General features: G+C 43.9%; 1 protein-coding gene across 14 annotated transcripts in view; it reads left to right on the top strand.

Annotated features, from left to right (window-relative positions):
* jmjd1cb (jumonji domain containing 1Cb) overlaps window positions 1-26941 on the top strand; it is a 246137-nt gene that overhangs the window by 147889 nt on the left and 71307 nt on the right. For 12 of the 14 annotated variants that reach the window (XM_061811226.1, XM_061811228.1, XM_061811229.1 and 9 more), the window contains 7 exons: window positions 3146-3251; window positions 13249-13373; window positions 13491-13634; window positions 22359-22400; window positions 25179-25449; window positions 25646-26188; window positions 26265-26604. In XM_061811226.1, the coding sequence (XP_061667210.1) occupies window positions 3146-3251; window positions 13249-13373; window positions 13491-13634; window positions 22359-22400; window positions 25179-25449; window positions 25646-26188; window positions 26265-26604 (1571 nt within the window). Of the gene's footprint in view, window positions 1-2663; window positions 2690-3145; window positions 3252-11274; window positions 11378-13248; window positions 13374-13490; window positions 13635-22358; window positions 22401-25178; window positions 25450-25645; window positions 26189-26264; window positions 26605-26941 lie in introns of those variants that run through there. The other 2 variants (XM_061811237.1, XM_061811236.1) reach the window with 2 other exon arrangements.

Here is a 26941-nt window from a genome sequence, read left to right as displayed (position 1 = left end):
TATTTTTTTTTTCCTCAAGACTGTAATTTTGGTGCGCAGAAGGGTCAAACATTCAAAAGTCAATGACTGAGTGTGTGCCATCATGCTAATGACAAAATATTACCTTGCAACTTTGAAAGAAAGCAGACTTCTATTGAAAGTTGGCTGACCACTTCATCTGATTGATTCTTTTATTCAGGTCAGACAATTGCCAATTGACCGTGATTGAGCAGCCTGAGTCTTGGCATAGCTCTGCTGTGCAAATCAATAGTTTTCATCAGTGCGTGCACAATAAATGTAACTAAAAATAAGAAGTACTTGTCAAACATAATTTTTTTTCATCCTGTACTGTCCTGTGGGTTTATCTTCTGATCTTGTGTACCTAATGTGTAGTCTTATAGTTGAGAATTATAACTGGCTCAGGCTGAGTTCACTTGAAAACAACAAACTTCCAAGTGTAAGAAATATACTGTATGTGTTGGATAGTGATCTCCACAAGTGTACATTCCGGTATGCTATTTTGAGAGAGTATAATGGTTTTAATTTCGAGCTGAACAAAGATGAGAAAGTAGAACACTGCAGAGGGAGAAAAACTCAAGGGTAAAATGAAAACCAGACTTCGTCTAATCTGTTCTTCCTGCTAGTTGCATCCTTCCCGCATCTTCTTCAGTCTTAACGCTTTGCGGTCATATTAATAGCAAAACAAACAATGTCTTTACAAATAGGACTTGCCTTGAGTTGTTGGGTAATTTTCACACTTATCCCTCTGAGTTTTGTAATGATGTGCATTTTATTTTTAACGTTCTAAATATTATATACCGGTTTTCAGAATTGATTATGGGCTCCATTTTTCCCCAATTTATCCATCCATCCATTTTCTTTGCTGCTTATCCTCACGAGGGTCGTGGGGAGTGCTGGAGTCTATCCGGAGTGCCCGTAGAAAACCCACGCAGGGATGGAGAGAACATGCAAACTTGACACAGGCAGGGCCGGGATTGAACTCGGGTCCTCAGAACTGTGAGGCCAACACTTGACCATCTGTTCCACCGTGCTGCCTCCAATTTGTTTCATTTTTTTTTTCTGTTCTGTTTTTATCTGTTCTCCCTGCCACCTGCATCTTCCCTGCCTTTGCTAGAGTCCTCTAACTTTGTTGTTATATGAAATGTCATAAAACTGAAAAATTAGCTCATAAAAATGAAATTTGTATGTTTTATATAGGAATTTTAAGCCATTACCCTCTTAATTTTCCTGTTGTGACATCAAATCAATGTTTTTTTTTCCATTCCCTCAGATTCACTACTTATTTGTCATCCTTATTGTTTTGCCAGAGTAACCCCAATTGGAAATTTGTGCACAAAGTAGAACTAATGAGAGCAATCTCAATGTGGGAAATGTGGTTGGGTTTTCTTTGTGGCACTGGGTTCTTTTAACCTTGTGTTACATTATCAGTGTCTTCATTCAACCCATGGGAACAAATAAATGTATTTAAGATTTTTTGAGCCATTTTTTGAGCCGCTGATTGGCAAGGGTCGGTGGTGTGCTGGAGCCTATCCCAGCTGTCATTAGGCAGGAGGTGGGGTATACCCCGACCTGGTTGCCAGCCAATTGGAGGACACATAGAGACTGACAGCAGTTGAACTCACAATCACACCCTAGGGCAATTCAGAGTCTCCATTGAATGCATGTTTTTGGGATGTGGTAGGAAACCTGTGCCTGGAGAAAATCCACGCAGGTACGGGGAGAACATCCAAACGCCACACAGGCGGGGCTGGAATTCAACTTACGTCCTCAGAACTGTGATGCCAACGCTCGAACCAGTTGTTCCACCATTCCACCAATATCTGATTTGTTCATGTTAATTAATGAACTCTTGCATTTCTGTCAGCTTGTTGTTTGTGACTCCAATCGTATGACCAGCCCGACTATTAACTACATACACAGAGAGAGAGAGAGAGAGAGAGAGAGAGAGAGATGGGTGCCAAGTGCGACAATTTCCAACAAAATTGCGGGGTACAGCTCATGACAGTACCTGTTATATTTTTGTAAGGTTAGATCCAGAAAAGAAACAAGCAAAAATGTCAGAAATCCTGCTTTAAATAACTATATTTTGGAACACACTCAAATTCCCACGAATTGTTACGCAGGTCTGTACCCAGAAACTCAGCCTGTTGCACACAGACTCCCTTTTTTCAAATGACACTATAATCACAATAAATAATCTTAGATCGGAACATCAATGTTGATTCATGATCTGTATATTATTCCACATGAATCACGGCAGTTTTAATAGTTTTATGGTGGTGGAGATTTTTAGTGTGTGTGTGTGGGGGGGGGGTTCTGTCTGTTTACAGTTTTCTCTTGAAGTGTCCATATTTTTTGTGTGACTATCCATTACTGATGCTATTTTGTTGCACTTCAGTGCTTTTGTATTGACTTTACATGGAAATGATTTGAGCATTTCATAATGAAAGTAACACATTTTTCTGAACATAGGTAATAAAAAAATATTGATGATGTTAAGCAATTAAGCACATGGAGCGTTGATCTCATTTACTATAGATAGTATGTTGTGGTCCGTCACTTGATTTTAGATTTTAATCACATTCTTCTTTTATCATCCATCCATTCATCCAGTTTCTGAGCTGCTTATCCTCACAAGGGTCATGGGAGTGCAGGAGCCTATCCCGCCTGTCATCGGGCAGCGAGCAGGGTACATCCTGAACTGGTTGCCAGCCAATCGCCGACCACATAGAGACAGACAAGAGTCAGACTCACAATCAAACCTAAGGGAAATTTAGGGTCTCTAAATAATGCATGGTTTTGGGATGTGGGAGGAAACCGGAGTGCCTGGAGACAACCCACGCAGGCACAGGGAGAACCTCCAAACTCCACACAGGGGCGGGGGTTTGAACTGCAGTCCTCAGAAGTGTGAGGCCAATGCTCTCGCCAGTTGCTCCACCGTGCTGCCATTCCTCTTTTATATTTACATTTATTTTTCTTTGTAATTTTGTTTGATATTATGTTAGTTATTAGTGACAAGGGAGAGTGTGTTGTGTTACATAGTAAAAGTTACAATGAAACGAAAACCATTACGCAAACATCTGTTTTCTTTGTTGCTTTTTTTGGGTGACATACTGACGTGTTTTGTATTGTGTTCATATTTCAGGATGAGGTGGACAATCAGAATCCAGTGTTAAGAGATAATCCTCAACTCCATGAGGAACTCAAGGGTTGGCTCAAAGACCAGAAAGTGCAGGAAATTTTTATGCAAGGTACGCTGGCAAAATATGCACTGTACTCATAAAACCTTTGTACCTTACAGTATTACTATTTTTCCTGCAACATGGAATAATGTATAGATACAGTGGATGTGGAAAATATGCAGACCCCCCTTAATTTTTCACTCTTGGTGATATTGCAGCCATTTGCTAAAATTATTTCTCAATTTTTTCCTCTTTAATCCACGCACAGCACACAGTAAGAAGTAAAAGTAAGTAAGTTTCTTTCGGCTTGTCCCTTTCGGGGTCGCCACAGCACACAGTATTGACAGAAAAAAATAGTTGATTTTTTTTTTACAGGTTTATTGAAAAAGAAAAACTCAAATATCACACGGGCATAAGTATTCAGACCCTTAGCTGTAACGTTCAAATCTAACTAGAATGCTGTCCATTTCTTCTGATCATCCTTGTGGTGGTTCTACACCTTCATTGGAGTCCAGTTATGTACGATTATACTGATAGGACTTGATTATGAAAGCCACACCTGTCTATATAAGACCTTACAGGTCATAGTGCATGTCAGGACAAATGAGAATCATGAAGTCAAAGTAACTGCCTGAAGATCTCAGAGACAGAACAGATCTGGCCAAGGTTACAAAAATAGTTCTTCACTTAAGGTTCCTAAAACCACAATGGCCTCCATAATACTTCATTGGAAGATGTTAGGTTGACCAGAACTCTTCCGAGAGCTGGCCATCTGGTCAAACTGAGCAATCGGGGGAGAAGAGCCTTGGTGAGAGGGGTAAAGAAGACCCCAAAGATCTCTGTGGCTCAACTCCAGAGATGCAGCCGCGAGATGGGAGAAAGTTTGAGAAAGTTAACCTTCACTATTTATATTTATGGCACAGTGGAACGATGGAAGCCTCACCTCAGTACAAGACACATGAAAGCATGCATGGAGTTTGGTTAAAAAAAAAAATATGGACTGCAAGATGATGAGAAATAACATCCTGTGGTCTGATGATCCCAAGAGTGAACATTTGGCCTTAATTCTAAGCAGTATGTGTGGAGAAAACCAGGCAATGTTCATCACCTGTCCAATACAATCCCAGCAGTGAAGCATGCCAGTGGCAGCATCATGCTATTGCAGAGCCTTTTCAGTAGCAAGGACAGGACAACTGGTTGCAGTAAAGGAAACATTAATGTAGCCAAGTACAGGGATTTCCTGCATGAAAATGTTCTCAGGATGCTCAGGCTGGGCCGAAAGCTCAACTTCCAACAACACTACACTAAACACTAAAATAATGAAGAAATGGCTTCAGATCAACTCCGTGACTTCATGAAAGGTCCACCACGAGCCCTGACTTAAACTCAATTGAGCATTGCTGGAGAGATGTGAAAATGGCTGTAATCCAACATTCCCCATCCATCCTGACAGAACTAGAGACTACCTGCAAGGAGGAATGCCAGAGGATCCCAAAATCCAGGTCTGAAAAACATTGCATCATTCCCAAAAAAGACTCATGGCTGGCTGCATAATATTTCATTTTTCTTTTTTGATAAATCTGCAAAAAAAGTCAACAATTCAGTTTTTTTGGAAACAAAACAAAAGTTGTTTGGTTTTCCAAAAGCCTTGTCCATACATATATTGTATTTGATTTGATTTGATCATATTTCTATGGTACATATCGAGTAAAGGCGCAATCAAATTCCATATGTTAATGTCTGCCACAGCAACATACCGCAATAAAAACCATATTAATCTTTTAATATTGTGTGTCCATACACCCTCTAAAGAATAATGTTATCCTCGCAACGTTCGCAGGACTGCTGGAGTCTATCTCCCCTAAATTGTGGCGAAAGGCAGACTATACCCTAACAGGGTTCAAACACGGCCCTAAAAGTCCCTAAAAACCCCTAAATTTCTGAGGGTCCATTTAGGGGCCCCTAAAAGTCCTAAAAATTCACCGAAAACCGGTCAAATTAAAGAAAATCAAAGGGAGGACCTCTACCGCAAAAATTCTCCCCCCAAAAAATTTATCTTTTATTTAAAAAAAAAAAAAATAGAGATCCGTCTGACGTCCAAAACAGCCGGAAATTGCCAAGGGAAGTCACTCTGTGTTCACAACTATTTTCTTATAGTCGCCATCTTGTCGTTGATATTCCATTGTTTGTTTTTGTGAGTAGGCTTTTCACATCGTCTTCATAGCGTAGTTCTTTGATCGATCCAATAAGAATTCTTGTATCATGGGGAAGTGCATTTTTCAAGATGCTTGGGTTGAAGTAAAGAGTTTGGGAGCTGGGTTCGTCGAGATCCAAAAGATCAGCACATATTCTACTGACATCTGTGCAAACAGAGTTACCAGCTTGGAAAGATGGGCGTCAAAGCACTGGAGTCGCACCAGAAAAACAGGAGATACGCTGATTTGACGAAGACTGTCTCATCTTCTGTTAGTATGAATCTGTTTCTGTCAAAATATCAAGATAGTGAAGTTACAAATCTTTTGAAAATAATTCAAAAGTGTTTGCAGTCATGTCTCCAGACAGTGACATTGCTAAAAACTACCACTGTGGGGAAAGGAAGACTTCGTGGATACATTTGGCATCGCTGCCCACTTTTCATCTCTACTGAGGCACAAAGTGAAGGCTGAATCGGTGTATGTACTCTTCTTTGATGAGTCTCTAAATCATGAGATGCAAGAGAAGCAGCTGGACATTCATGTGCGATTGTGGATGGATGACCGGGTCCGCACTTGCTACCTCACCTCTGAATTCCTGGGACATTCAGCAGCAACTGATCTTCAGGAGCGTCTGGACCTTATCGTGTGTGACCAAAAGCTGCTCCAGCTCTCGATAGATGGCCCCAATGTCAATTGGAAGCTGTACAGATCTATTCAAGAAGAAATCGAAAAGATAATCACCCGCCGCGTGCTGCAGACTGGAAGCTGCAGTCTACACATCCTCCATAATGCATTTCGAATCGGTTGCAAGGCAGCTGGATGGCGGGGTGGAAGATTTTCTGTCCAGCCTCTACAACTTGTTTTGCAATGCACCTGCCAGGTGTGAGGACTTTAAAAAAGTCACTGGATCCAACACTCGCCCAGATGGCTTGAAAACGTTAATGTGGCAGAGAGAGCCATCACCCTGATGCCACACGTATGAGATTATTGCGAGGCAGCAAGGACGAAGAAGGTGACCTGCCCAACCAACAGCTCCTTCACTGTTGTTCAGAAAGCAGCACAGGACCCCATCTTTGTTGCCAAGCTTCACTTCTTTCTTATGTGCGCCAGGCTGGTGGAACCATTCCTAAAATTGTACCAGACTGACAAGCCTATGCTTCCCTTCATCGCAAAGGACATGGGCACCCTCGTCAAGACTCTGATGAAAAAGTTCATCAAGCATGAGGTCCTTAAACAAAAGGCAGCCTCCCTCACCGACCTTGTCAAGATAAATGTGGGTGACAAGTCACACTGGTGTGGATTTATCAAAATTAGGCATAGGCTTTGCTGCTGAGAGACTGCTTCTGAAATCTGGCATTGCAACTGACCGCGTAAAGCAGGAATTTAGGATGAGCTGCCAATCTTTCCTGGTAAAAATGATAGAACAGTTGCTGGAGAAGGCCCCCATCACATACAGTTTAGTCCGCCAACTAAGCTGGATGGACCCTCGGCGGATTGTCATGAAAGATGTGAAGGAGAAGAACAACAAAAAACTCCCAAAATCCTTGAACATCATGGTGGATCACAGAAGGGTGGAGGAAAGCAATCGTGACAGGATTCTGTTCCAGTATGAGTGAAAAGATCCAAGAAGATGAGGTGATTAGGGTCGCTTTCTCTGATTTCAACATCTCTAAGGACAGGCTGGACATTCTCTTCCACTCCACTCTGCATCAGCAGGAAAGCCAGCAGTTCCAGGAGCTATGGGGCGTCATAAAGCAGCTGTTGCTCCTGTCCCATGGACGGGCATCTGTGGAAAGAGGCTTCTCTACAAACAAGGAGTTCACCGAGGACAACCTAAGTAAGGAGTCACTGATTGCTCGGAGGCAAATAGTGGAGGTGGTCCAGCAATATGGAGGGCCTGACATGGTGCCTATCACAAGGGAGCTGTTGGTCGTTGCGTCTTCTGACAGAAGTATTTACCTCCAGCATCAAGAGGAGGAAAAGAAGAAGAAGGATGCATCAAAACAGGCAGAGAAGAGGAAGGCAGCTAAGGTAGAGCTAGACTGCCTCAAAGCCAAAACAGCCAGAATAGAGACTGACATATCTACACTTATTGAGAAGGCTGACAGGCTGTGTGAGGAGGCAGAAGAAAAGAGGAATCTGAGGTATATCACCGAGGCAATGCACTCAGAGGCAGAGCAAAGGACAAGAGACCCACCTTGGCACCTCTGCAGCAACAAATAGAGGAGGCACTGGGTAGGCTCAAGGAGCTAGAGTAGGGGTGCTGAGACAGACGTCAGTAGAAGACATTTGTAAATATGTGTATATAGCTGCAATTGTAGTTAGAATCTGTTTTTCTGTAGACTGATATGTGAAGTAATTATGTGAAGACATTGACAATGGTCATATCAATGAGAACTACCACAAGGGGCAACAGATGATCACTGTGACAGGTACTGAGGGACTGGAACCTTTGATGAACCAATAATGGTTGATGACACCATTGGGTGAGTCTTTTTTCCTTATTCTTGATTTGCCACAATGGCCCTAAATTTTTCGTGTCGGCCCTTAAGAATGCCCCTAAAAAGCCCTTAAATTTTTTTGGTCAGAGTGAGTGTGAACACTGCCTAAACTGGTCAGTCACACGGCACATATTGACATCACTGAGCGGGAATCGATCCCACACTGCCCACAATAAAGTCAGGTGTGTGTACCATTACACCATCAGTTCTGTTCAAAATAATAGGAGTCCAATGTGACTAACTAGATTAATCCACTATTTTTATTACTACATGTCAAAGAAGTTACCAGTAAGTGCAGGAGATTCTCAGAAAACTAACAAGACCCAGCATGCATAACATACACATTCTTAAGGCTATGGAATTGGGCAATTTGTTGAAAAGGGTATGTTTAAAAAATAACAGTATGGCATTCAATCAGTGAGGTTATAAATTTTGTGAAAAACATGTGGTAATCAGGTGCCCCCTGTTTAAGGATGATGCCAGCACCATTTGAACATGCATTTCTCCTTGAAAGCCTGAGGAAAAGGGGGCGTTCAACGCACTTTTCAGAAGAATAGCATACTTTGATTAAATGTTTAATTGGAGAGAGGAAGCCTTTTAAAGAGGTGTAAAAAAATATAGGCTGTTCAGCTAAAATGATCAGTAATGCCTTAAAATGGAGAGCGAAACCAGACACGTGGCAGAAAACGGAAGACAACCATCAAAATGGATTGAAGAATAACCAGAATCACAAAGGCTCAGCCAATGATCAGCCCCAAGATTATCAAAGTAGCCAAAGAGTGGCCAGCCCAATCCCTGGACCTTAATTCAATAGAGAACATCAAAAATGCTGTTTCTGAAACAAAACCATGAATTATGGAATGTCATCAACGATTCTTAGTGGAATTATAATAATGAAAGGTGACACAAGTTGGTTATCGCCATGCCACACAGATGGGAAGCTGTTCTAAAAAACTGCTCATACAACTAAATATTAGTTTAGTGATTCAAAGGATTGGTAAATCCTAGAAACAGAAATAGTTCGTATAGTAAACAACAGACTTTTTTTCAATGCACCCCTTTCAACAAATTGTCCAATTGCAGTCTTAATTGTGTGTATATCATGAATGCTGGGTCTTGTTGGTTTTCTGAGAATCTACTGCACCTACTGGTAACTTGTTTGACGTACCAATAAAAAATATACTGAAAACTTGTATTAATCTGGTTAGTCACATTGGACAGGTATTATTTTGAACATTACTGTAGTTTTTTTTTAAACAAATATATGAAAATTATTTGGTTTTCTAAGACTCATCAAAATTTTAATGCAACCCATCCATTTTCTTTGCCGCTTATCCTCAACGGGCAGGAGGTGGCGTACACCCTGAACTGGTTGCCAGCCAGTCACAGGGCACATGGAGACAAACAGCCACACTCACAATCACACCTAGGGGCAATTTAGACTGTCCAATTAATGTTGCATGTTTTTGGGATGTGGGAGGAAACCGGAGTACCCGGAAGAAATCCACGCAGGCACGGGGAGAATATGCAAACTCCACACAGGTGGGTCCGGGATTGAACCTGGGACCTCAGAACTGTGAGACCAAAACACTTTACCCGCTGACTCACTGTGGCGCCTGAATGCAGTCTTCTTTGTAAAACGAATTACATTGCTCATAGAGATCTCAGAATTTGTTATTACATTGAATTGTACATTAATCATAAAATGTTATGTGATGACTCAGTTCATGATTTGTATTTCAAAACACAGAGTGTGACGGTAGTGCCTGCACTGTTTTGGTCATGACCACAGTATTTTGTTTGCAAGGATGCATTATATCCCCTCAACCTTGTTGCTTAAAACTAACTCATTACCTACCCTACAACGTGAATTTTACAAATACAAATGTTTATGATTAATAAAGTAAGGTTATTTACTATTAAAGAGCCATCTATTTTACATTACTTCAACATAGCAGCTCAACTACTCCAATATGACATAGACATGATGAACATGTTTTGTGCTTGAAACTGCATTAAAGAACATAAACAACGTAGAGCTCCAGAAAGGGAAAAACGGAAACTCATATTTATAATCTTGTTATTCACATCCTAGGTCTGCGCAGTTTTTTAATAGGTGAACTTTAGATTTGGGTTGTCTGTAGTTGTGTTGTTCACTCTCTACGAGCTGCCTCATGTTTCTCCTGTGAATAAAAACGAGTTTGTATTTTCTGAGCAACATGCTTGAAAGTGGGTCTCTCCTTGTAATTTTTTTCTTCAGAGTGTGATATGAAAAAGACGGGTCTTTCTGATATGCACAGGAACTCTTACTTCCTTCTGAGTTTTTATTCTTTGGGAACATTTTGATTTCTGCTTCTCATGCTATGGCACCATTTTTGATTTATTTATTTCTTGCATTCAAGTTCTTTAATCTCCGTACCAAGTGTCTTTATTTTTCTATGGACACACATTAGAGAACATCTCTTATTACTTTCAATAGAAGTGCATGGAGTAACAGTCTCACAGGTGTGTGGAAGGCGAGGAGGCGTGGCAGAAGACATGGGAGAAGGTGTGGGAGGTCTCTCTGACTTTTCACAACAACACCCTGTTATGTTGCAGTCTTATTCACAATGATATTCTGACCTTCCATTTTTCCCTTAGTTAAATCACTTACAGATTTTTACTTTCCTTCTTCCTTTCATTTTTTCTTTCGTTCTCTGTTTATCCATTCATTTTCCGAGCCGCTTATCCTCGCAAGGGCCGCTGGAGTGCTGGAGGCTATTCCAGCTATCAGCTGGCAGGAGGTGCGATAGTTGCCAACCAATCACAGGGCACATGGAGACAGTCGCACTCACAATCACACCTAAGGAGAATTTAGAGTCTCCAATTAATGCGTGTTTTTAGGACGTGAGAGGAAACCGAAGTGCGCGGAGGCATGGGGAGAACATGCAAACTCCACACAGCCAGGGCCGGAATTTAAATCCGCATGGTTGCCAACGAGGACCTCTAAAGCGCCTGCGAGGCGCGTTCTAAAAATAGCACAGGTCACAAATTGTTATTATTATTATAATTTGTGCTATAAATTTTGAATCTGAATTGCTTACAATGAGGATTTTTTTAAATAATGTTGTATAATAAGTATTTATGTATTCGTAAAGTGTAAACAGGTCCCTGATATGATCAGTGCTCACAAAGTAGCCCTCACGCTCAAAAAGGTTGGTGACCCCAGCTTTAACAAATTGCACCATTGTGCCACCTGTTCTCGTTTGTCGTCCCTCAATTTTTTTTCTCACCCTCTCTACTCCACTCTTTTTGTGTTCTTTCGACTTTGCTGTCTGCATTCTCCCATCTTAGCCGAATAACATCAAATAAAGGGGCAATTTAGTGTGTCCAATTAATTTTGCATGTTTTTGCGAGGTGGGAGGAAACCAGAATGCCCGGAGAAAACCCACGCAGGCACGGGGAGAACATGCAAACTCCACACAGGCGGGTCCGGGATTGAACCCAGGACCTCAGAACTGTGAGGCCAACACTTTCTAGCTTAGCCGCTGTGCCACCTTATAATAATAATAATTATTTTTTATATTATTATTATGTTTTAAGAGCATAATGTAATAATACTGATCAAGTATTGTCTAAAATATGTGCGACATTACATGTTGTCATCACCATAATGATTATGTCACAACTGTTAATGTTACAATTTGTTACGGTTGTGACTGTTAGAGTTGTGACATTTTTGCTAACCAATCCAAGCATAACTCGAACATGCTAACAAGTAAATGGCTATAAACGGATGTTTGAACAGATGTACACACCACAACACATGATATTTTGCTTTTAGCCCCTAAAAGTTTTGTTACTTGCAGTTAATAGATGTGCAGTTGTGACCATCATTAATGGAACCTACTGATTTTCAGACTTAGGAACACATTTCTTAAAAATTTCTTTCTTCTTCTTTTCCTTTCGGGTTGTCCCGTTAGGGGTCACCACAGCACGTCATCTTTTTCCGGTCTCCCCTCATAACATCCATCAACCTTTTCTTTGATTGTCCTCTCACTCTTTTGCCTGGCAGTTCCATCCTCAGCACCCTTGACTAATATGTGCACACTTTTTCTTTTGGACATGTCCAAACCATCGAAGTCTGCTCTCTAGAACCTCTAAAACATCTGACTTTGGCATCATTCAGCTTTCAACATGCATTGGTAAAGATATTCTGCAAGCAATAATTCAGTTTTATCCTAAGAAAAATAGACAGGGATATCATTGTGAATTAAAAAATAAAATAAATGAAACAAAGTTTGAAGCAACTTTTGAGATTTATAGTTCATAGTTGGCTTGGTTTGGTTAGCAATGTATTTTTTTGTTTTTGACGTTTTCATTGTAAGTTTGTAAAAACACAAATAAAATTGTTCTTAAAAATGTTTTGATGGAAATGTAAAAGCTGTAATCTGAATCTTTTAATGAGCCATATAACTTCAATGAAGGACACTGATCTGACCACAGTGCATCCGTCTGATGTTGCTCACAGTAGCCAAAGGGAGCGCTCATGGGCATAGTGTATTTGCTCAGACGTGTCAAAAATTAGAGGGAACGTTTACGTTAGCCTATCATCCATCTCGTCACCCCCTGATTATGATCTCTCGGTCTCTCTTTTGCTCCAAACCCACCCCCGTCGGTAGATCGCAAGAGGCTGGCTTCTTGAAAAGTGGTTCTTGGGGTATAAAAGTCTGGTCACCCCAGCTTTAGATGAACGCTCATATTTGTTTGGCAAGTTTTAAGATGGGTGCCCATCCTGACGCAACCCTCTTCATTTGTCCGGGCTTGGGAGTGGCCTACTGATTCCACTGGCTTATGCCCCCGTACTTAAAAATGATGATAATTAATTACTCACCTTGCAGCCATGAGGGACAGGGATGCAATGTCACTATCTGGTCAGAAATTCAGTGGCTGTAGCTAAAACCAGGCTCCATCCATGAAGTAAAAAGACTCATGTTACGGTTTTGACAAAGTGTGGGACAGCATTTTATTAAAGAATGTTTTATAATAATGAAAAAAAACAACTTCCAAATGAATTTAAATATTCTACATTCTGTTAGAAATAAGATAAACATATATTTTAAAATACACCATTGGAAAAAATGACAAAAATTCTCTTCAGTATTATTCTCATGGATTGAAATTTAGGGTTAAGAGTTTGGGACAACTACTTCCCAATAGGCAGTCCCCAGGAAGGTACCTCATGTTTAACCATATCATAACATGAACTTTTTTTTTTTTTCTCGTGGTATTGTGGGACTCCAGTTTGCAAAAATTAGAATGGTAGAATGGCAAATATATATATATACTTTTTTTTTTTCCTCTTTAAAACACTTATCTTGACCCTTTCAGGTCCCTATTCGTTGAATGGCTACCGTGTGCGTGTATACAGACAAGACTCAGCCACCCAGTGGTTCACAGGCATCATTACACATCACGACCTCTTTAGCCGAAACATGGTCGTCATGAATGACCAGGTACACTCACATCCATTTATCCATTTTCTAAATCAACTAATGGCATCATATGTTACAGATGAGCATCTCATCTAACAATCATAAAACCTTTGAGCAGGTGTGCAATGTTATTTTTAGGTGCTTGAGCCTCAGAATGTGGATCCATCCATGATTCAGATGACCTTTCTTGATGATGTGGTTCACTCCCTGTTGAAAGGAGAAAATATTGGGATTACCTCCAGACGAAGGTCACGATCCAGTCAGAATAACAATTCTGCCCATGTGAGTACACTCATCTACATCCACAGCTGTTTCTTATATAATAAATCAGCATTGCATTGTGGGATGTGTTGTCATGGTTTCTCGGGTGTCTAAAGTTACTGTCCGGCAAAAACTTGTGAAAATACACACTTTACGTTGCCTTTTTTCCACATAAATCAGACTCGAACGGCAGTTGTCTCTTCGACACATTATCCCTGCACAGAGCATTGTTTACATTCATACAGGGAGGACGTGTGTACCAATGACCTGGAGCTGTTCCCTTAAAGAAGCTTGTTGCTCTCCTTTCCATGTTCTCCATGTAAAGGTTGGCTATGAAAAGTACTGTATGGGAAAACAACAATTACACTGTGTTCTCTCTTCACAATAAAGTGTGCATTGTTATTCTACAATATATGAAGTAAATGTGATGTTTTGGGGCTGGAACACATCAATTGCATTTACATCTACATACAATCGGAAACAATAACACAATTTGTTATTCACTCTAAGTTGTGAATGGGGGTCACAGAATCAAATTTAAAAATTAGATTCCACTGTAATTCTAATAGGTTCAGATGCTTTTTATTGTAATTGTAGATACAACCTTGATTGTATTTAAGAGAAACCTGGTCTGGCCAGTTGGTTTGTCTTATTTTTTGGTCCGTAAATTGGCATAATTAATATGACTTAAATATTATTAATTTTTTTTATGTATTAGCGGTGCAGTGAAACAGCTGTAGAGGGTTGGCCTCACAGTTCTGAGGACCGCGGTTCAAATCCTGGCGCTGCCTATGTGGAGTTTGCATAGTCTCCCCGTGCCTTCATGGGTCTTCTCCAAGCACTCCGGTTTCCTCCCACATCTCAAAAACATGCGTTAATTGGATACTCTAAATTGCCCCTAGGTGTGATTCTGAGTGTGAGTGTTGTCTGTCCCCATGTGCCTTGCATTGGCTGGCAACCAGTTCAGGGTGTACACTACCTCCTGCCCAGTGGCAGCTGGGATTGGGTCGAGCACTCCCGCGACCCCCGTGAGGATAAGCAGCTCAGAAAATTGATGGATTTTATTTGCAGTGATGCAAATAAGTATTTGAACACCCTGCTATATTGCAAGTTCTCCCACTTAGAAATCATGGAGGGGTCTGAAAATTTCATTGTAGGTGCATCTCCACAGTGAGAAAGCTAATCTTAAAAGAAAAATCCAGAAATCACAATGTATGATTTTTTGAATGATTTATTTCTGTGATACAGCTGCAAATAAGTATTTGAACACCTGACTATCAGCTAGAATTCTGACCCTTAAACAGGTGTTAGTCCACCTTTAAAAGTGCACCTCCACTCCATGTATTATCTTGAATCAGATGCACCTGTGTGAGGTCGTTAGCTGCATAAAGACACCTGTCCACCCCATACAAACAGTAAGATTCAAACTTGTAACATGGCCAAGACCAAAGAGCTGTCCAAAGACACCAGAGACAAAATTGTACAACTAACTCCACATGACTGGAAAGGGCTACGGAGAAATTGCCAAGCAGCTTGGTGAAAAAAGGTCCACTGTTGGAGCAATCATTAGAAAATAGAAGAAGCTAAACATGATGGTCAATCTTAATCGGAGTAGGGCCCCATGCAAGATATCACCTCGTGGCGTCTCAATGATCCTTAGAAAGGTGAGGAATCAGCCCAGGACTACATGACAGGATTTGGTCAATGACCTGAAAAGAGCTGGGACCACCGTTTCCAAGGTGACTGTTGGTAATACACTAAGACGTCATGGTTTGAAATCATGCATTGCACGGAAGTTTCCCCTGCTTAAACCGTCACATGTCAAGGCCCGTCTTAAGTTTGCCAGTGACAATTTCGATGATACAGAGGAGTCATGGGAGAAAGGTTTGTGGTCAAATGAGACCAAAATGGAACTTTTTGGTCATAATTCCACTTTACTGTGTTGGGAGGAAGACAAATGTTGAGTTCCATCCCAAGCACACTATCCCTACTGTGAAGCATGGTGGTGGTAGCATCATGCTTTGAGGGTGTTTTTCTGCACATGGGACAGGTGTTCCAGTACACATCCCCTGTACGTGAGGCGACCACACCGCAGGACCAACACAGAGTCTCAAATTATCCAATCAAATTCCGCATTCTGGAGGCTGAGAGCCAGTGGAACGATAGAGCGCTCTTAAGACTTTTTTCCAGGAGTTGTCACCCGCGATCAAGGATCAGCTAATCCTGTTGGACTTCCCAATGAACTTGGACTCCTTCATCGCTCACCCTGAAAATCGATCAGAGGCTCGTAAATCAAGAACAGGACAATGCACGACGGGGGAATGCCCGACAGAGCCTCAGACGATCCACTGCGCTTCAACAAGCCCCTCCCGATGTGGAACAACCCATGCAATTGGATGAAATTCGCCTGTCACCCGAGGAACGGCAACGATGCCAGTGAGGGTCGCTGCTTCTATTGAGGACGGGCGGGACACCTCGTGGCTCGCTGCATGGCCAAACCAGCGGGACCCGCACTCAGTGTCCACAACGGTGAGTCTTAACCACGCCTCGGCCTGTTCAGCTCGAGCCCTCCTTGGTGTGACATTAAGTTCAGGCAGACGATTTCACAATGCTACGGCGTTCATCAATTCCGGGTCAGACGGCAACCTCTTTAATTTCATTACCAGTATGGGCCTAGTGACCTTCAAAACACAAAGCCTCCGGAATGCATAATGGCACGTTCCTATGCAAAATAACTCACCGCACCCAGACGCTCAACATGACATTTCCAGATTTGCATACGGAACGCCGACGCTTTCACACGTTCAATACTCAGAGCAGTGACATTATCCTGGGAAGTCCATGGCTAAGGCGGCATAACCCCCAAATCAACTGGTTGACCCGACAGATTAAGTCTTGGGGGCCGAAAAGCTGCGTCACTTGCCTCTCATCCCCAAGGAAGGAAAATACGAATGTCGCTTCAGAGGAGGCAGATCTATCCCTCGTGCCCCCCAGTTATCTAGATCTCAAAGAGGTGTTTTCCAAAGTTAAGGCCAAGTGTCTTCCGCCACACAGGCTGTATGATTGCGCGATAGACTTGTTGCTTGCCACCTCTCCCCCTCGAGGGAGACTATTCTCTTTAAGGTCCAGAACACCAGGCCATGAGGGAATGTGTGGACGAGTCGCTGGTGGCGAAACTTAGTCGACCCTCGTTCCTCACCGGCTGGAGCCGGCTTCTTCTTTGTGAAGAAAAAGGACAAGTCCCTAAGACCTTGCATTGATTCCCAAGGACTGAACAGTATTACTGTCAAGAAACAGTACCCCTTTTTCCCTCATTTTCACAGCTCTTGAGCTCCTGAAGGAGGCCAAAATCTTTACCAAATTGGATTTGTGATGCGCCTACCACCTGGTGCGCATAAGGGAGGGGGACGAGTGGAAGACCGTCTTCAACATGCCCACTGGGCATTACGAATATTTGGTGATGCCCTTTGGGCTCACGAACGCGCCAGCTGTTTTCCAGAACCTCGTCAACAACGTGCTTTGCAAAATGCTCATCCGCCACGTCTATGTATATTTGGACGACATTCTGATCTTATCACCAGACGAAGCAACTCATGTCAAGCATGTCCGAGCAGTTTTGCAACAGTTTCTGCTTCATGGACTGTATGGAAAAGCAGAAAAATTTGAGTTCCATCAAACATCTGTGTCGTTTTTGTGATTCATCCTGGTGGAGGGCGAGGTCCGCATGGACCCCCGCAAGGTGGAATCCATCTTGCGCTGGCTCGCGCCCAGCTCACGTAAGGAGGTTCAGAGTTTTATTGGATTTGCGAATATTTATAGAAAATTAATCTGGAATTTTAGAGTGGTCGCGGCACCGTTATATGCACTCACGGCAGCTCATAGCACGTTCAGTTGGAGCCCAAGTTGCCAGGCGGCCTTCCGTCAACTTAAGGCCAGCTTTGCCTCTCCCCATCATCCTCATCCTGCCAGATCCTGACTGGCAATTCATTGTAGAGGTGGATGCATCAAATTCGGGGATATGGGCCGTTCTATCACAGAGAAGTCAGAACGACTGGAGGATACACCCTTGTGCCTTCCTATCTAAAAAATGAACACCCGCGGAACGTAACTACGATACTGAAGACCGGGAGCTCTTAGCAGTTAAAACAGCAGTGACGGAGTGGAGACACTGGTTGGAGGGGGCTCAGCTTCCTTTCGTATTTTAAAGCGACCACAAAAATCTGGAATACTTGAAATCTGCCAAAAGACTAAATGCCAGGCAACCCAGGTGGGCCCTCTTCTCCACGCGTTTTCACTTCGTGGTTTCCTATCGGCCGGGATCAAAGAACGGCAAACCCGATGCGCTGCCACAGGCCCACAATAGCGAATAAATGGCAGCAGAACCAGTGTCCAACCTACCCAGCTCGTGTTTTGTATCATCATTTAGCTTGGAGATAGAAACAGCCGGAAAGGACACACTTAGGGATGCTCAAACCCTGGACTGATGCCCCGATGCAAGCTGTTCGTAATTCCTCCATTACGAGCCTGCGTAATAAGATAGGCTCACACCAACCGCACCGTATGTCCCCCAGGCATAGCCAAGACGCAATCCGTAATAGAACAACGCTTTTGGTGACCGAACAGCAAGAAAGATGTTAGACAGGATGCCAATGCCTGCCCAACATGCGTCGCGCACAAGCCCTCCCGACAGCATCCTGCCAGGGAGTTACACCCACTATCTGTTCCACGTCACCCATCGCGTTACCAAAACTTCCCTCCGCGAAGCAGACAACCGAACTCATGATGAGGAATGTGTTCAGACTGCATGGCCTCCCCTCCGACGTGGTATCCGACCAGGGCCCCCAATTCGTCTCCCAATTCTGGAGGGAATTTTGCTCCCTTATAGGGGCCAGCGTGAGCCTTTCATCAGCCCATCATCCGGAATCCAATGGTCAGACTGAACGGGTAAAGCAGGACCTAGAAATTGGGCTCCGTTGCCTGGCTTCTTGCGACCCGAGTTCGTGGAGTCAACATTAAGTTAGGTCGAGTATTCACATAACTCCCTCTCCTCTGCTTCCACCAAGATGTGTCCCTCCCATGCTGTGCACGGCTATCCACCCTCTCTATTCCCGTCTATAGACTCCAGCTCCTTGGTAGCGTCAGCTTTGGCCGTGGTGAGACGCTGTAGACCAGACATGTCCAAAGTCCGGCCCCCGGGCCAATTGCGGCCCGTGGACAAATTTTTACCGGCCCGCGGCCTCTATCATGAAATCAATAATATGCGGCCCGCCAGCACTGTTGACCACAGTATAAAATACATGTGTACAAAAAGCTATTTTTCATATTTTTCATTTCACCAGAAGATGGCAGTAGCCCTGTGGCCGCACTCTGGCCGCCGTGACCCTTGACCTTGCGTGATCGTTTCAGCCCAGCCCATTTCTAACATGGCGTCTGTAAACAAAAAAAGGAAAGTTGACCGCGAGGGCTGCCGCTCCCAGGACAAGTGGAAATTTGAGTATTTTTTCACTGAAATACGAAACAACTGTGTCTGCCTAATTTGCCCAGAGACTGTGGCTGTTTTCAAGGAATTCAACATCAAGAGGCACTACCAGACGAAACATGCTAGCTACGACAAGCTAACTGGGAACAAACGCGGTGAAAAAGTGAAGCAACTGGAAGCTGTTTTAACGGCACAGCAAAGCTTTTTCACAAGAGTCCGTGAGTCAAATGAAAATGCCACAAAGGCAAGCTACGAAGTGGCAACGCTGATTGCAAAGCACTGCAAACCTTTCACTGAGGGTGAATTTATTAAAGACTGTGTAATGAAAATGGTTGAGAAAATTTGTCCCGCGAACAAGCAAGAGTTTGCCAATATTTGCCTGGCTCGTAATACTGTGGTACGGAGAATTCAAGACGTTTCATTAGATATTAAGAGACAGTTAGAGGCAAAAGGAACTGAGTTTGACTTTTTCTCGTTAGCGTGCGATGAAAGCACGGATGCGTCCGACACCGCTCAGTTACTGATCTTTTTAAGAGGAGTGGACAATGACATGAACGTGAGTGAAGAGCTTCTGGACCTCCAGAGTCTGAAGGGCCAAACAAGAGGAACGGATTTATTTGTTTCTGTTTGTTCCACCGTAGATGACATGAAACTACAGTGGAATAAAGTCACCGGGATTATTACGGACGGCGCACCTGCCATGGCTGGCGAGCGGAGTGGATTATCAAGCCTTGTCTGTAACAAAGTCAGCGAAGAAGGAGGCAGCGCTATTAAACTCCACTGTATTATTCATCAAGAAGTTCTCTGTGCCAAATATATGAAATATGATAATGTTATGAAACCGGAGATAAAGACTATTAATTATATTCGCTCCAAAGCGCTGTGCCACCGCCAGTTTCAACAGTTTCTTCTCGACATCCAGGCTGAATACGGAGATGTTTTGTATCACACCGACGTAAGGTGGCTCAGTCGGGGGTCTGCGCTGCAGCGCTTCTTCTCTCTCAGCGAGGAAATTGGACAATTCTTGACTAAAAAGGGACAACCCATGCCACAATTAAATGATCCTGTTTGGCTGGCTGATTTGGGATTTTTAGTTGACATAACGCGACATCTGAATGCGCTGAACACAAGCCTTCAAGGGGAAAATGCAGTGGTAAGCCAACTGTATTTGCACATCAAAGCCTTTCGGACCAAGCTGCTACTTTTCCAAAGACACCTGTCACAGGCGCAGCCCAATACCGCACATTTCTCGTCGCTGCAGGAAATTGTGACCAGTTTCCCACAGATCAATATCAGTGCGCAAATGACAAAGTATGCAGCAGACATCTCATCTCTGGTTGAGGAGTTTCAGCAGCGCTTTCGGGACTTTGCAGCTATTGAAAAGGAGATCACGCTTTTTTCCTCTCCTTTCTCTGTGGACCCTGATGACGCTCCAGACCACCTGCAACTGGAGCTCATTGAGCTGCAGTGTGACGCCGAGCATCGCAGTCGGCACCAACAGCTCCCTCTTGTCAACTTCTACCGCCAGCTGGATGAAGGCAGGTTCCAAGCAATTCGGACATTTGCTAAGAAAATGCTGAGCTTGTTTGGCTCCACATACATGTGCGAGAAGACATTCTCCGTTATGAACATTAACAAGAGCCGCATGAGGACGAGACTGAGTGACTCTCACCTGCGTGACGTCTTGCGCATCAAAACCACTGCTCTTGAGCCAGACATGGACTACATACTGCAGTCAAGATCCCAGTATCACCCTTCACATTAGTGCAGGCAAGACCTTTGTTAAGTCCTCTGAGTTGAATAAATTCTTAAATCTCAGTTAATTAATTTTTTTGTGATGGTCAAAATCACAGTTTGAATATGCAGTGATCATTGTTTTGTTTTCAGCACTTTTCCTACAGTGAGCATATAATAGTGAATAATATGTAATGTTTCACATGAACTTAGATATCCTTTATAGTTTTCTTAATTTTTTGTGGTTTGTGATTTCGGTAAAAACCTAAATGTAAAAAAAATGTAAAAGTAAAAGTATGCCATTTGTAATTAAATTAAAAAAAATCCCAAAAAGTTAATTTGTATTTAATGTTAATGGTTCAAAGAATGTCAGGCTAAATAGTCGGCCCCCACACATTTTCACCTTACCAAATCTGGCCCTCTTTGCAAAAAGTTTGGACACCCCTGCTGTAGACAGACCTGAGAGCAAGCCCGTTGGATGCTGCTGTGCAAGGGAAGCTTCGTAAGGCCGCAACAGACTGGAAGAGAGGGAAGTCTCCGGACTACAGAGTGGGCCAGCGTGTCTGGCTGTCGGCGAAGGGTCTTCCACTCTGGGTGGGATCACAGAAGCTTGCTCCCAGGTTCGTCGGACCGTTTCCAATCACGAAGGTGATAAACCCAGTCACCATGAAGCTGAAACTCCCTAGATCGATGCGGATTCACCCAGCTTTCTATGTCAGTCGGCTTAAGCTGGCGCAATTGTCTCCATTGGTCTCGCCGGTCCACCCCCCCCCCCACCCACCCACACCTTGAAGAAGGCCCTGTCTATGCTGTGCGCTGGGTCATGTCGTCGTGTCGTTGGGGGAGGGGTGTCCAGTATCTGGTGGACTGGGAAGGCTTTGGCTCCGAGGAGCTCTCTTGGATTCCTTCCTGGTTCGTGGTTGAATCCTCCCCCGTTAGGGACTTTCACACGTTGCATCCAGATGCTCCTGGGCCATCCGGGGTCGGCCGTTATGGTGGGTGGGGGGTACTGTATTGACTGTGCCGGTCCTGCTATGGCTGTGCTGGTCCCCAATCCAGCACGCACTTGCTCCAATCAGCAGATGCGCATACTGGAGTCTCGTCTCCGTAATTACATCTCACATATTTATGCCCACGCATGCAGTCTGGTCGTTGCCATATCGTTCATCCCATGTCATGTTCCCGCAACTCCTTGTCTCTGCTCTTGCAATCCCATGTCCTGAACCCCACCCCGTTCTTGACCTTCCTCTTACTCCTGCCGAATCTGCTACTGCTCCCTCTGTGGACTGCCTGCTCCTAACCCTCGTGAGTTGTGCATTTGGGTTCAGCTGCGAGTTCTGGCCATGACAGTGTTTTTCTCATTTCATGTGACAGCACTTTTAAGTGAGGCTTTAAAGACACACATCTTTAGTTCAAAAGTGCATTGATTTAAATTGTTTGGAGCCATTTAAAACTTGGCCTTCTTGTCTCGCATTTTCTTTTTATTAATTCTGTTCATTTGTTTTTTTACATGCTTTGTTTACATGTTAAAGATGGTTGGAGGGAGACCCAGCGGAACCTCTGGCAACACTCAGGTACGCCAAACACCACCAGTGCCACCCCCGGGATCCTTGTATCCACCTCCTTGTTCAAGCATGCCCTTTGCTGAATTCATTCAGAAGTTACACTGTCGTCGTAGCTCACTTTATTCTACTGCTGTCTGTACACCCTACAGTGGGTATACAAGATAAACCAGGGTTTACTGTGGCAAAGGTCCTTGTAACAGATATAGAGCTCACTGATGGTGATTCAATTCAGACTCCTGTTGTTGTTTGTTGCTTGAAAATACAATGATTTTCCAAACATTAGTTTACCTACCAATGCTGAATATAAGTTATTCTCACATTTTATTGTTTTCCACCACAGGTTTTTCATGTTAATGAATGACTTATCCAGGACAGTTTATCCACAAAATAACTTGCTTGCTAAAGTTCAAATGTTGCTCTCAGCTGTGTCTTGTAGCTCAGGAAGAGCTTGAATCAGTAATGATTGCCATGTAAACACAGTGAGTGACTTCATGACAAATTATTGGCGCCACAAAAATTATTGGTATGATCACATGAAGAATGATTAGCAGGAAATTTTGGGTAAATTGTTTTTGAGAGTTACTTAAATTGGTCAGCAGTGATGCCAGTAATGTGTAACATAGTACAAAGTAACACTCCAAATAATGCCATTTTGAGTAACGAGCAAAGTAACGTATTACTCTCCTCAGAAGAGTAATTCGACCACAGTTACTTCTTTCAATCAACAATAGTTACATTTGCATCATCAGTGTCTCTCACAAAGTATTACTTTGTTGCTGGTGATTTGAACAAAGAGCAGGCCAGCTGGGCCAAACATGTGCAAAGTTCTTTTGGAGATGGGAGTTGAAATTCTTTCTGACACGGGAATCTGCCAGGTGTTCCTAGATGACGCTCGCAATATGTTTGAGCCTCCCACGCTGGACAGGTACCTCCCCACCATCGGAACCAATTTACTATCAGGTGGTCATCTGTTGAGAGTTCCGTACCTCTCTACACCCGAGTGTCAGAGACATGCAGCCGCAAGTCTGATGAGACGATCAAAAAGCTTCAAACTGTGACCAAGGGTATCCTCGTCCTTATCACGCCCTTCCAGGTCTCATTGTCATTGCCCACGTGGGCATACTAGTCCCCCAGCAGAATGAGGGAGTCCCCAGAGAGAGCGCTCTCCAGCATTCCCTTTGAGGACTTCAAAAAGGTGGGTACACTGGCTGTTGTTTGCTGCATAGGCACAAGCTACAGTCGGGACCCGTCCTCCCACCTGAGGCAGAGGGAGGCTACTCTCTCTTCCACTGGGGTGAACCCTAACGTACAGGCGGCAAGCCGGCGGGCAATAAGTATACCCATACCTGCTCGGTGCCTCTTACCGCGGGCAATTCCACAGTGGAACAGAGTCCAACCCCTCTTAAGAGGACCGGTACCAGAGCCCAAGCCCTGCGTAGAGGCGAGTCCGAATGTATCTAGTGGAAACTTCTTGGCCTCACGCACCAGCTCAGACTCCTTCCCTGCCAGAGAGGTGACGTTCCATGTCCCTAGAGCTAGTTTCAGTGGCCGGGGATCGGACCGCCAAGGTCTTGGTCATCGGCTACGGCTCAGCTCACATTGTACCCTACCCAGTGTTCCACAGGTGGTGAGCTCATGGGACGGGGAACCCATGTTCCCCTTTCAGGCTGTGCCCGGCTGAGCCCAATGGGTGCAGGCCCAGCCACCAGGCTCTCACCTTCAAGCCTCACCTCCAGGCCTGGCTCCAGTGGGGGGCCCCGGTGACCTGCTTCCAGGCAAGGGAAACCTGAATTCATTATTTTTACTTGTCATAGGAGTTTATGGAGGCATACATTATCTCGTCCCTCACCTAGAATCTGTTTGCCGTGGGTGACGCGACCAGGGGTGTGAAGCCTCAGCCAACTTAGCTCCCAGGATCATTGGGACACATAAACAACTCCACCACGATAAGGTGATGGCTTGAGGAGGGGTGTGACAAGTCTATCTATTTTCTGATCCGCTTATCCTCATGAGTGTTGCTGGTGTGTTGGAATGCTTTTACAGTGTAAGCACCTGTTAGTTGATACTTTAATATAACTCGTATTATTTGTGGTGAGACAGCACATTGAGGAAGGGTTAGCCCAGGCAGCTTTACCTGCAAGGTGGGGCCAAACCAGTGACCCCATCCCTGAGGGGATCCAGCAAGATTGATGTCACCCACTCCTCAAGAGCCAGGGTGGCCCAACCCAACCGAAGCACCCCGGCCAGTCCCAAAGAGAGAGGGGCAGGGTACCAGACCCCCTGACCCCTGCCACACACACACATGCACACACACGCGCACAGACACATGCACAGACACACACACACACACCACCTTGTGCGCTGCAACCCCTACCACTCTCAGAAAGCACGGTGGCTCCAACCACCAATAGGACAAAACGGAGTAGCTCGCTGCACCTGAAAGAGGTCACAGTCCGCCAAAAGACAGCCTTTTTAAGTGCCTGGCATGAGCAATAAGGGGCGAGGGCGCCAGGAGAGGGGAGAGGGAAGCGAGGACCCAAGGGTAGTAGTGGGGATCCTCTATCTCCGTGCAGCCCAACAACCGAAGTGGCGGGGGGGGGAGAGGAATCCAGGAGGCTCCAGGAATCAGACCATGAGAAATGAAATACTCATCATCTACCCCATTATTATGGTTTCCAGGTCCCTGGATGTCAATCATTTACACAGAACATTATTTGGTACTGTTAGTTGTATCTGGGCCCTGCCTTTGCCTAATGAAGAATGTTTCTCACTCTTTTGTTCTTACAGAGTCATTATACACGAGCTCAAGCTAACAGCCCCCGTCCAATCACGACATCATCGGGCCCCAACCCAAAGGGTTCCCAAGGGACACTGGCTTCACAACAGCAGAGTCAATCACTGCAAAACCAGCAACCATCTAGCCAGTCGTACCATTCTCCCAGTGGCAACGGACGGGAACAGAGAGAACAGCGTAACTCTCGCTCATCCCGGAGAAAAGGGTCAGATAGCAGCATCGCTGAAGAGGACAGAGACAGGAGAGAAGAAGCTGTCGGCAAAGGTGAGGCTTTCCTCTTCCAACACTGCTTTGGCTTTCTGATGTTGCTATATGATGACACACATAAACAAATCAGAAATAACCCTGGAAAATTATGAAATATACATTTCAAGCAATCATATGTACTATACAGAGTAGGAAAGATGTTGTGATTTGTTTATTTAAAAAAAATATACGGAATCTTTTTTTCCTTTTGCAGACACTAAATCTAAGGCCAAACAGGCAATAAACAAACGCAGGAAGGTTGATGATGATGAGAAGGTTCGTCTAAAGAGACTGAAGACAGACATGACATCTGACTTCTCAGAGAGCAGTGACTCTGAAAACCCACACAAGAGGATGGCCCATTCCTCATACTCCTCTTCTTCGTCCTCATCGTCGTCCTCTTCTTCCTCCTCTTCTTCCTCCTCATCAGAACCAAATTCTGAGAATGAATTAAAGACTCGCAGCAGTGATGTGAAATCAAATGTTTCAAAAATTGAGGATAAGGAGAAGACAATAATGCAGGCTGCCAAAATGAATGATTCCTCATCCCACATTGGTTGCCTGTCCTCGTGGGTGGAGCTTCAAACGACAGACGACAGCAAGAAGGCTGTTATGGAAACAACCAAAATGATCACAAAGGAGGAGGAGGAATTGGTGGCAGTGACGCAGATCACCCAATCTCCACAGCAACAGATGCCTCTTATGTCTGACATTACCCAGTCTAACATAATAGAGAGTAGCAAGAACACCATGAAAGGTAGATCATGCACTCATATCAGCTAGCCACTATATGATGATTACAACCTATTGATCAGTTGTATCAATTTTTTTAGTTTCATCTCGATGCCATACACCTTCCTTGTCCCACCTCCATGGCAGTGGCGTGATTGACATCACAGATGATGCACAAGCCACTGTGCATCAAGAGAGTTCAGAGGCTGTGTCAGCTTTGCTTGCCTCCCAGAAGGCAGAGTCCACAGCCCTCTCGCCTTACCTCACCTTGGATCCATCCCCGGTCTCCTCACCTCCTGTCCCTCCTTCACCTTCACTATCAGAAGGTGGCCGGAGGACTGATATTGATCCTGCTGTGCAGCAGAGTCTAATCGGAGATGGTGTGACAGCAGCCAGGAGCTTAAACAACAAAATAGAGTTTACTTCTTCTGAAGTTATCAGGTAAGAACAGAATGGAATGTGTTTCAGTGATTTCTAAAAGTTTACCTATTTTTTAGTGGAATGAAAGTGAGGCTAATGCCATCATGAATGCAAGTCAGCTGAGTTTATATCACATTGAGTGTATTTTACTTTGCTTCTCTTTATATGTTGTACTTGAGCTCTTTACTCCCTATTGTTGAGGCTGATTATTTGCTGGAATAAGTATTTTTAAAAAGAAAAAAAAAAGCAAAACACACATGCATAGTCATTCCTTTACTTGCTCAACTGAGTTCTCATGAACTATACACAGGTCTTGCCCTACTTGCTGACATCTCACGTAATGTCATCCATAAGAGCA

Source organism: Syngnathoides biaculeatus, chromosome 22 (genome assembly GCF_019802595.1).
Source record: "Syngnathoides biaculeatus isolate LvHL_M chromosome 22, ASM1980259v1, whole genome shotgun sequence".
Lineage (NCBI taxonomy): Eukaryota > Metazoa > Chordata > Actinopteri > Syngnathiformes > Syngnathidae > Syngnathoides > Syngnathoides biaculeatus.
The sequence above is the reverse complement of the archived record's forward strand: the minus strand, read 5'-3'. Positions and strand labels throughout refer to the sequence as shown.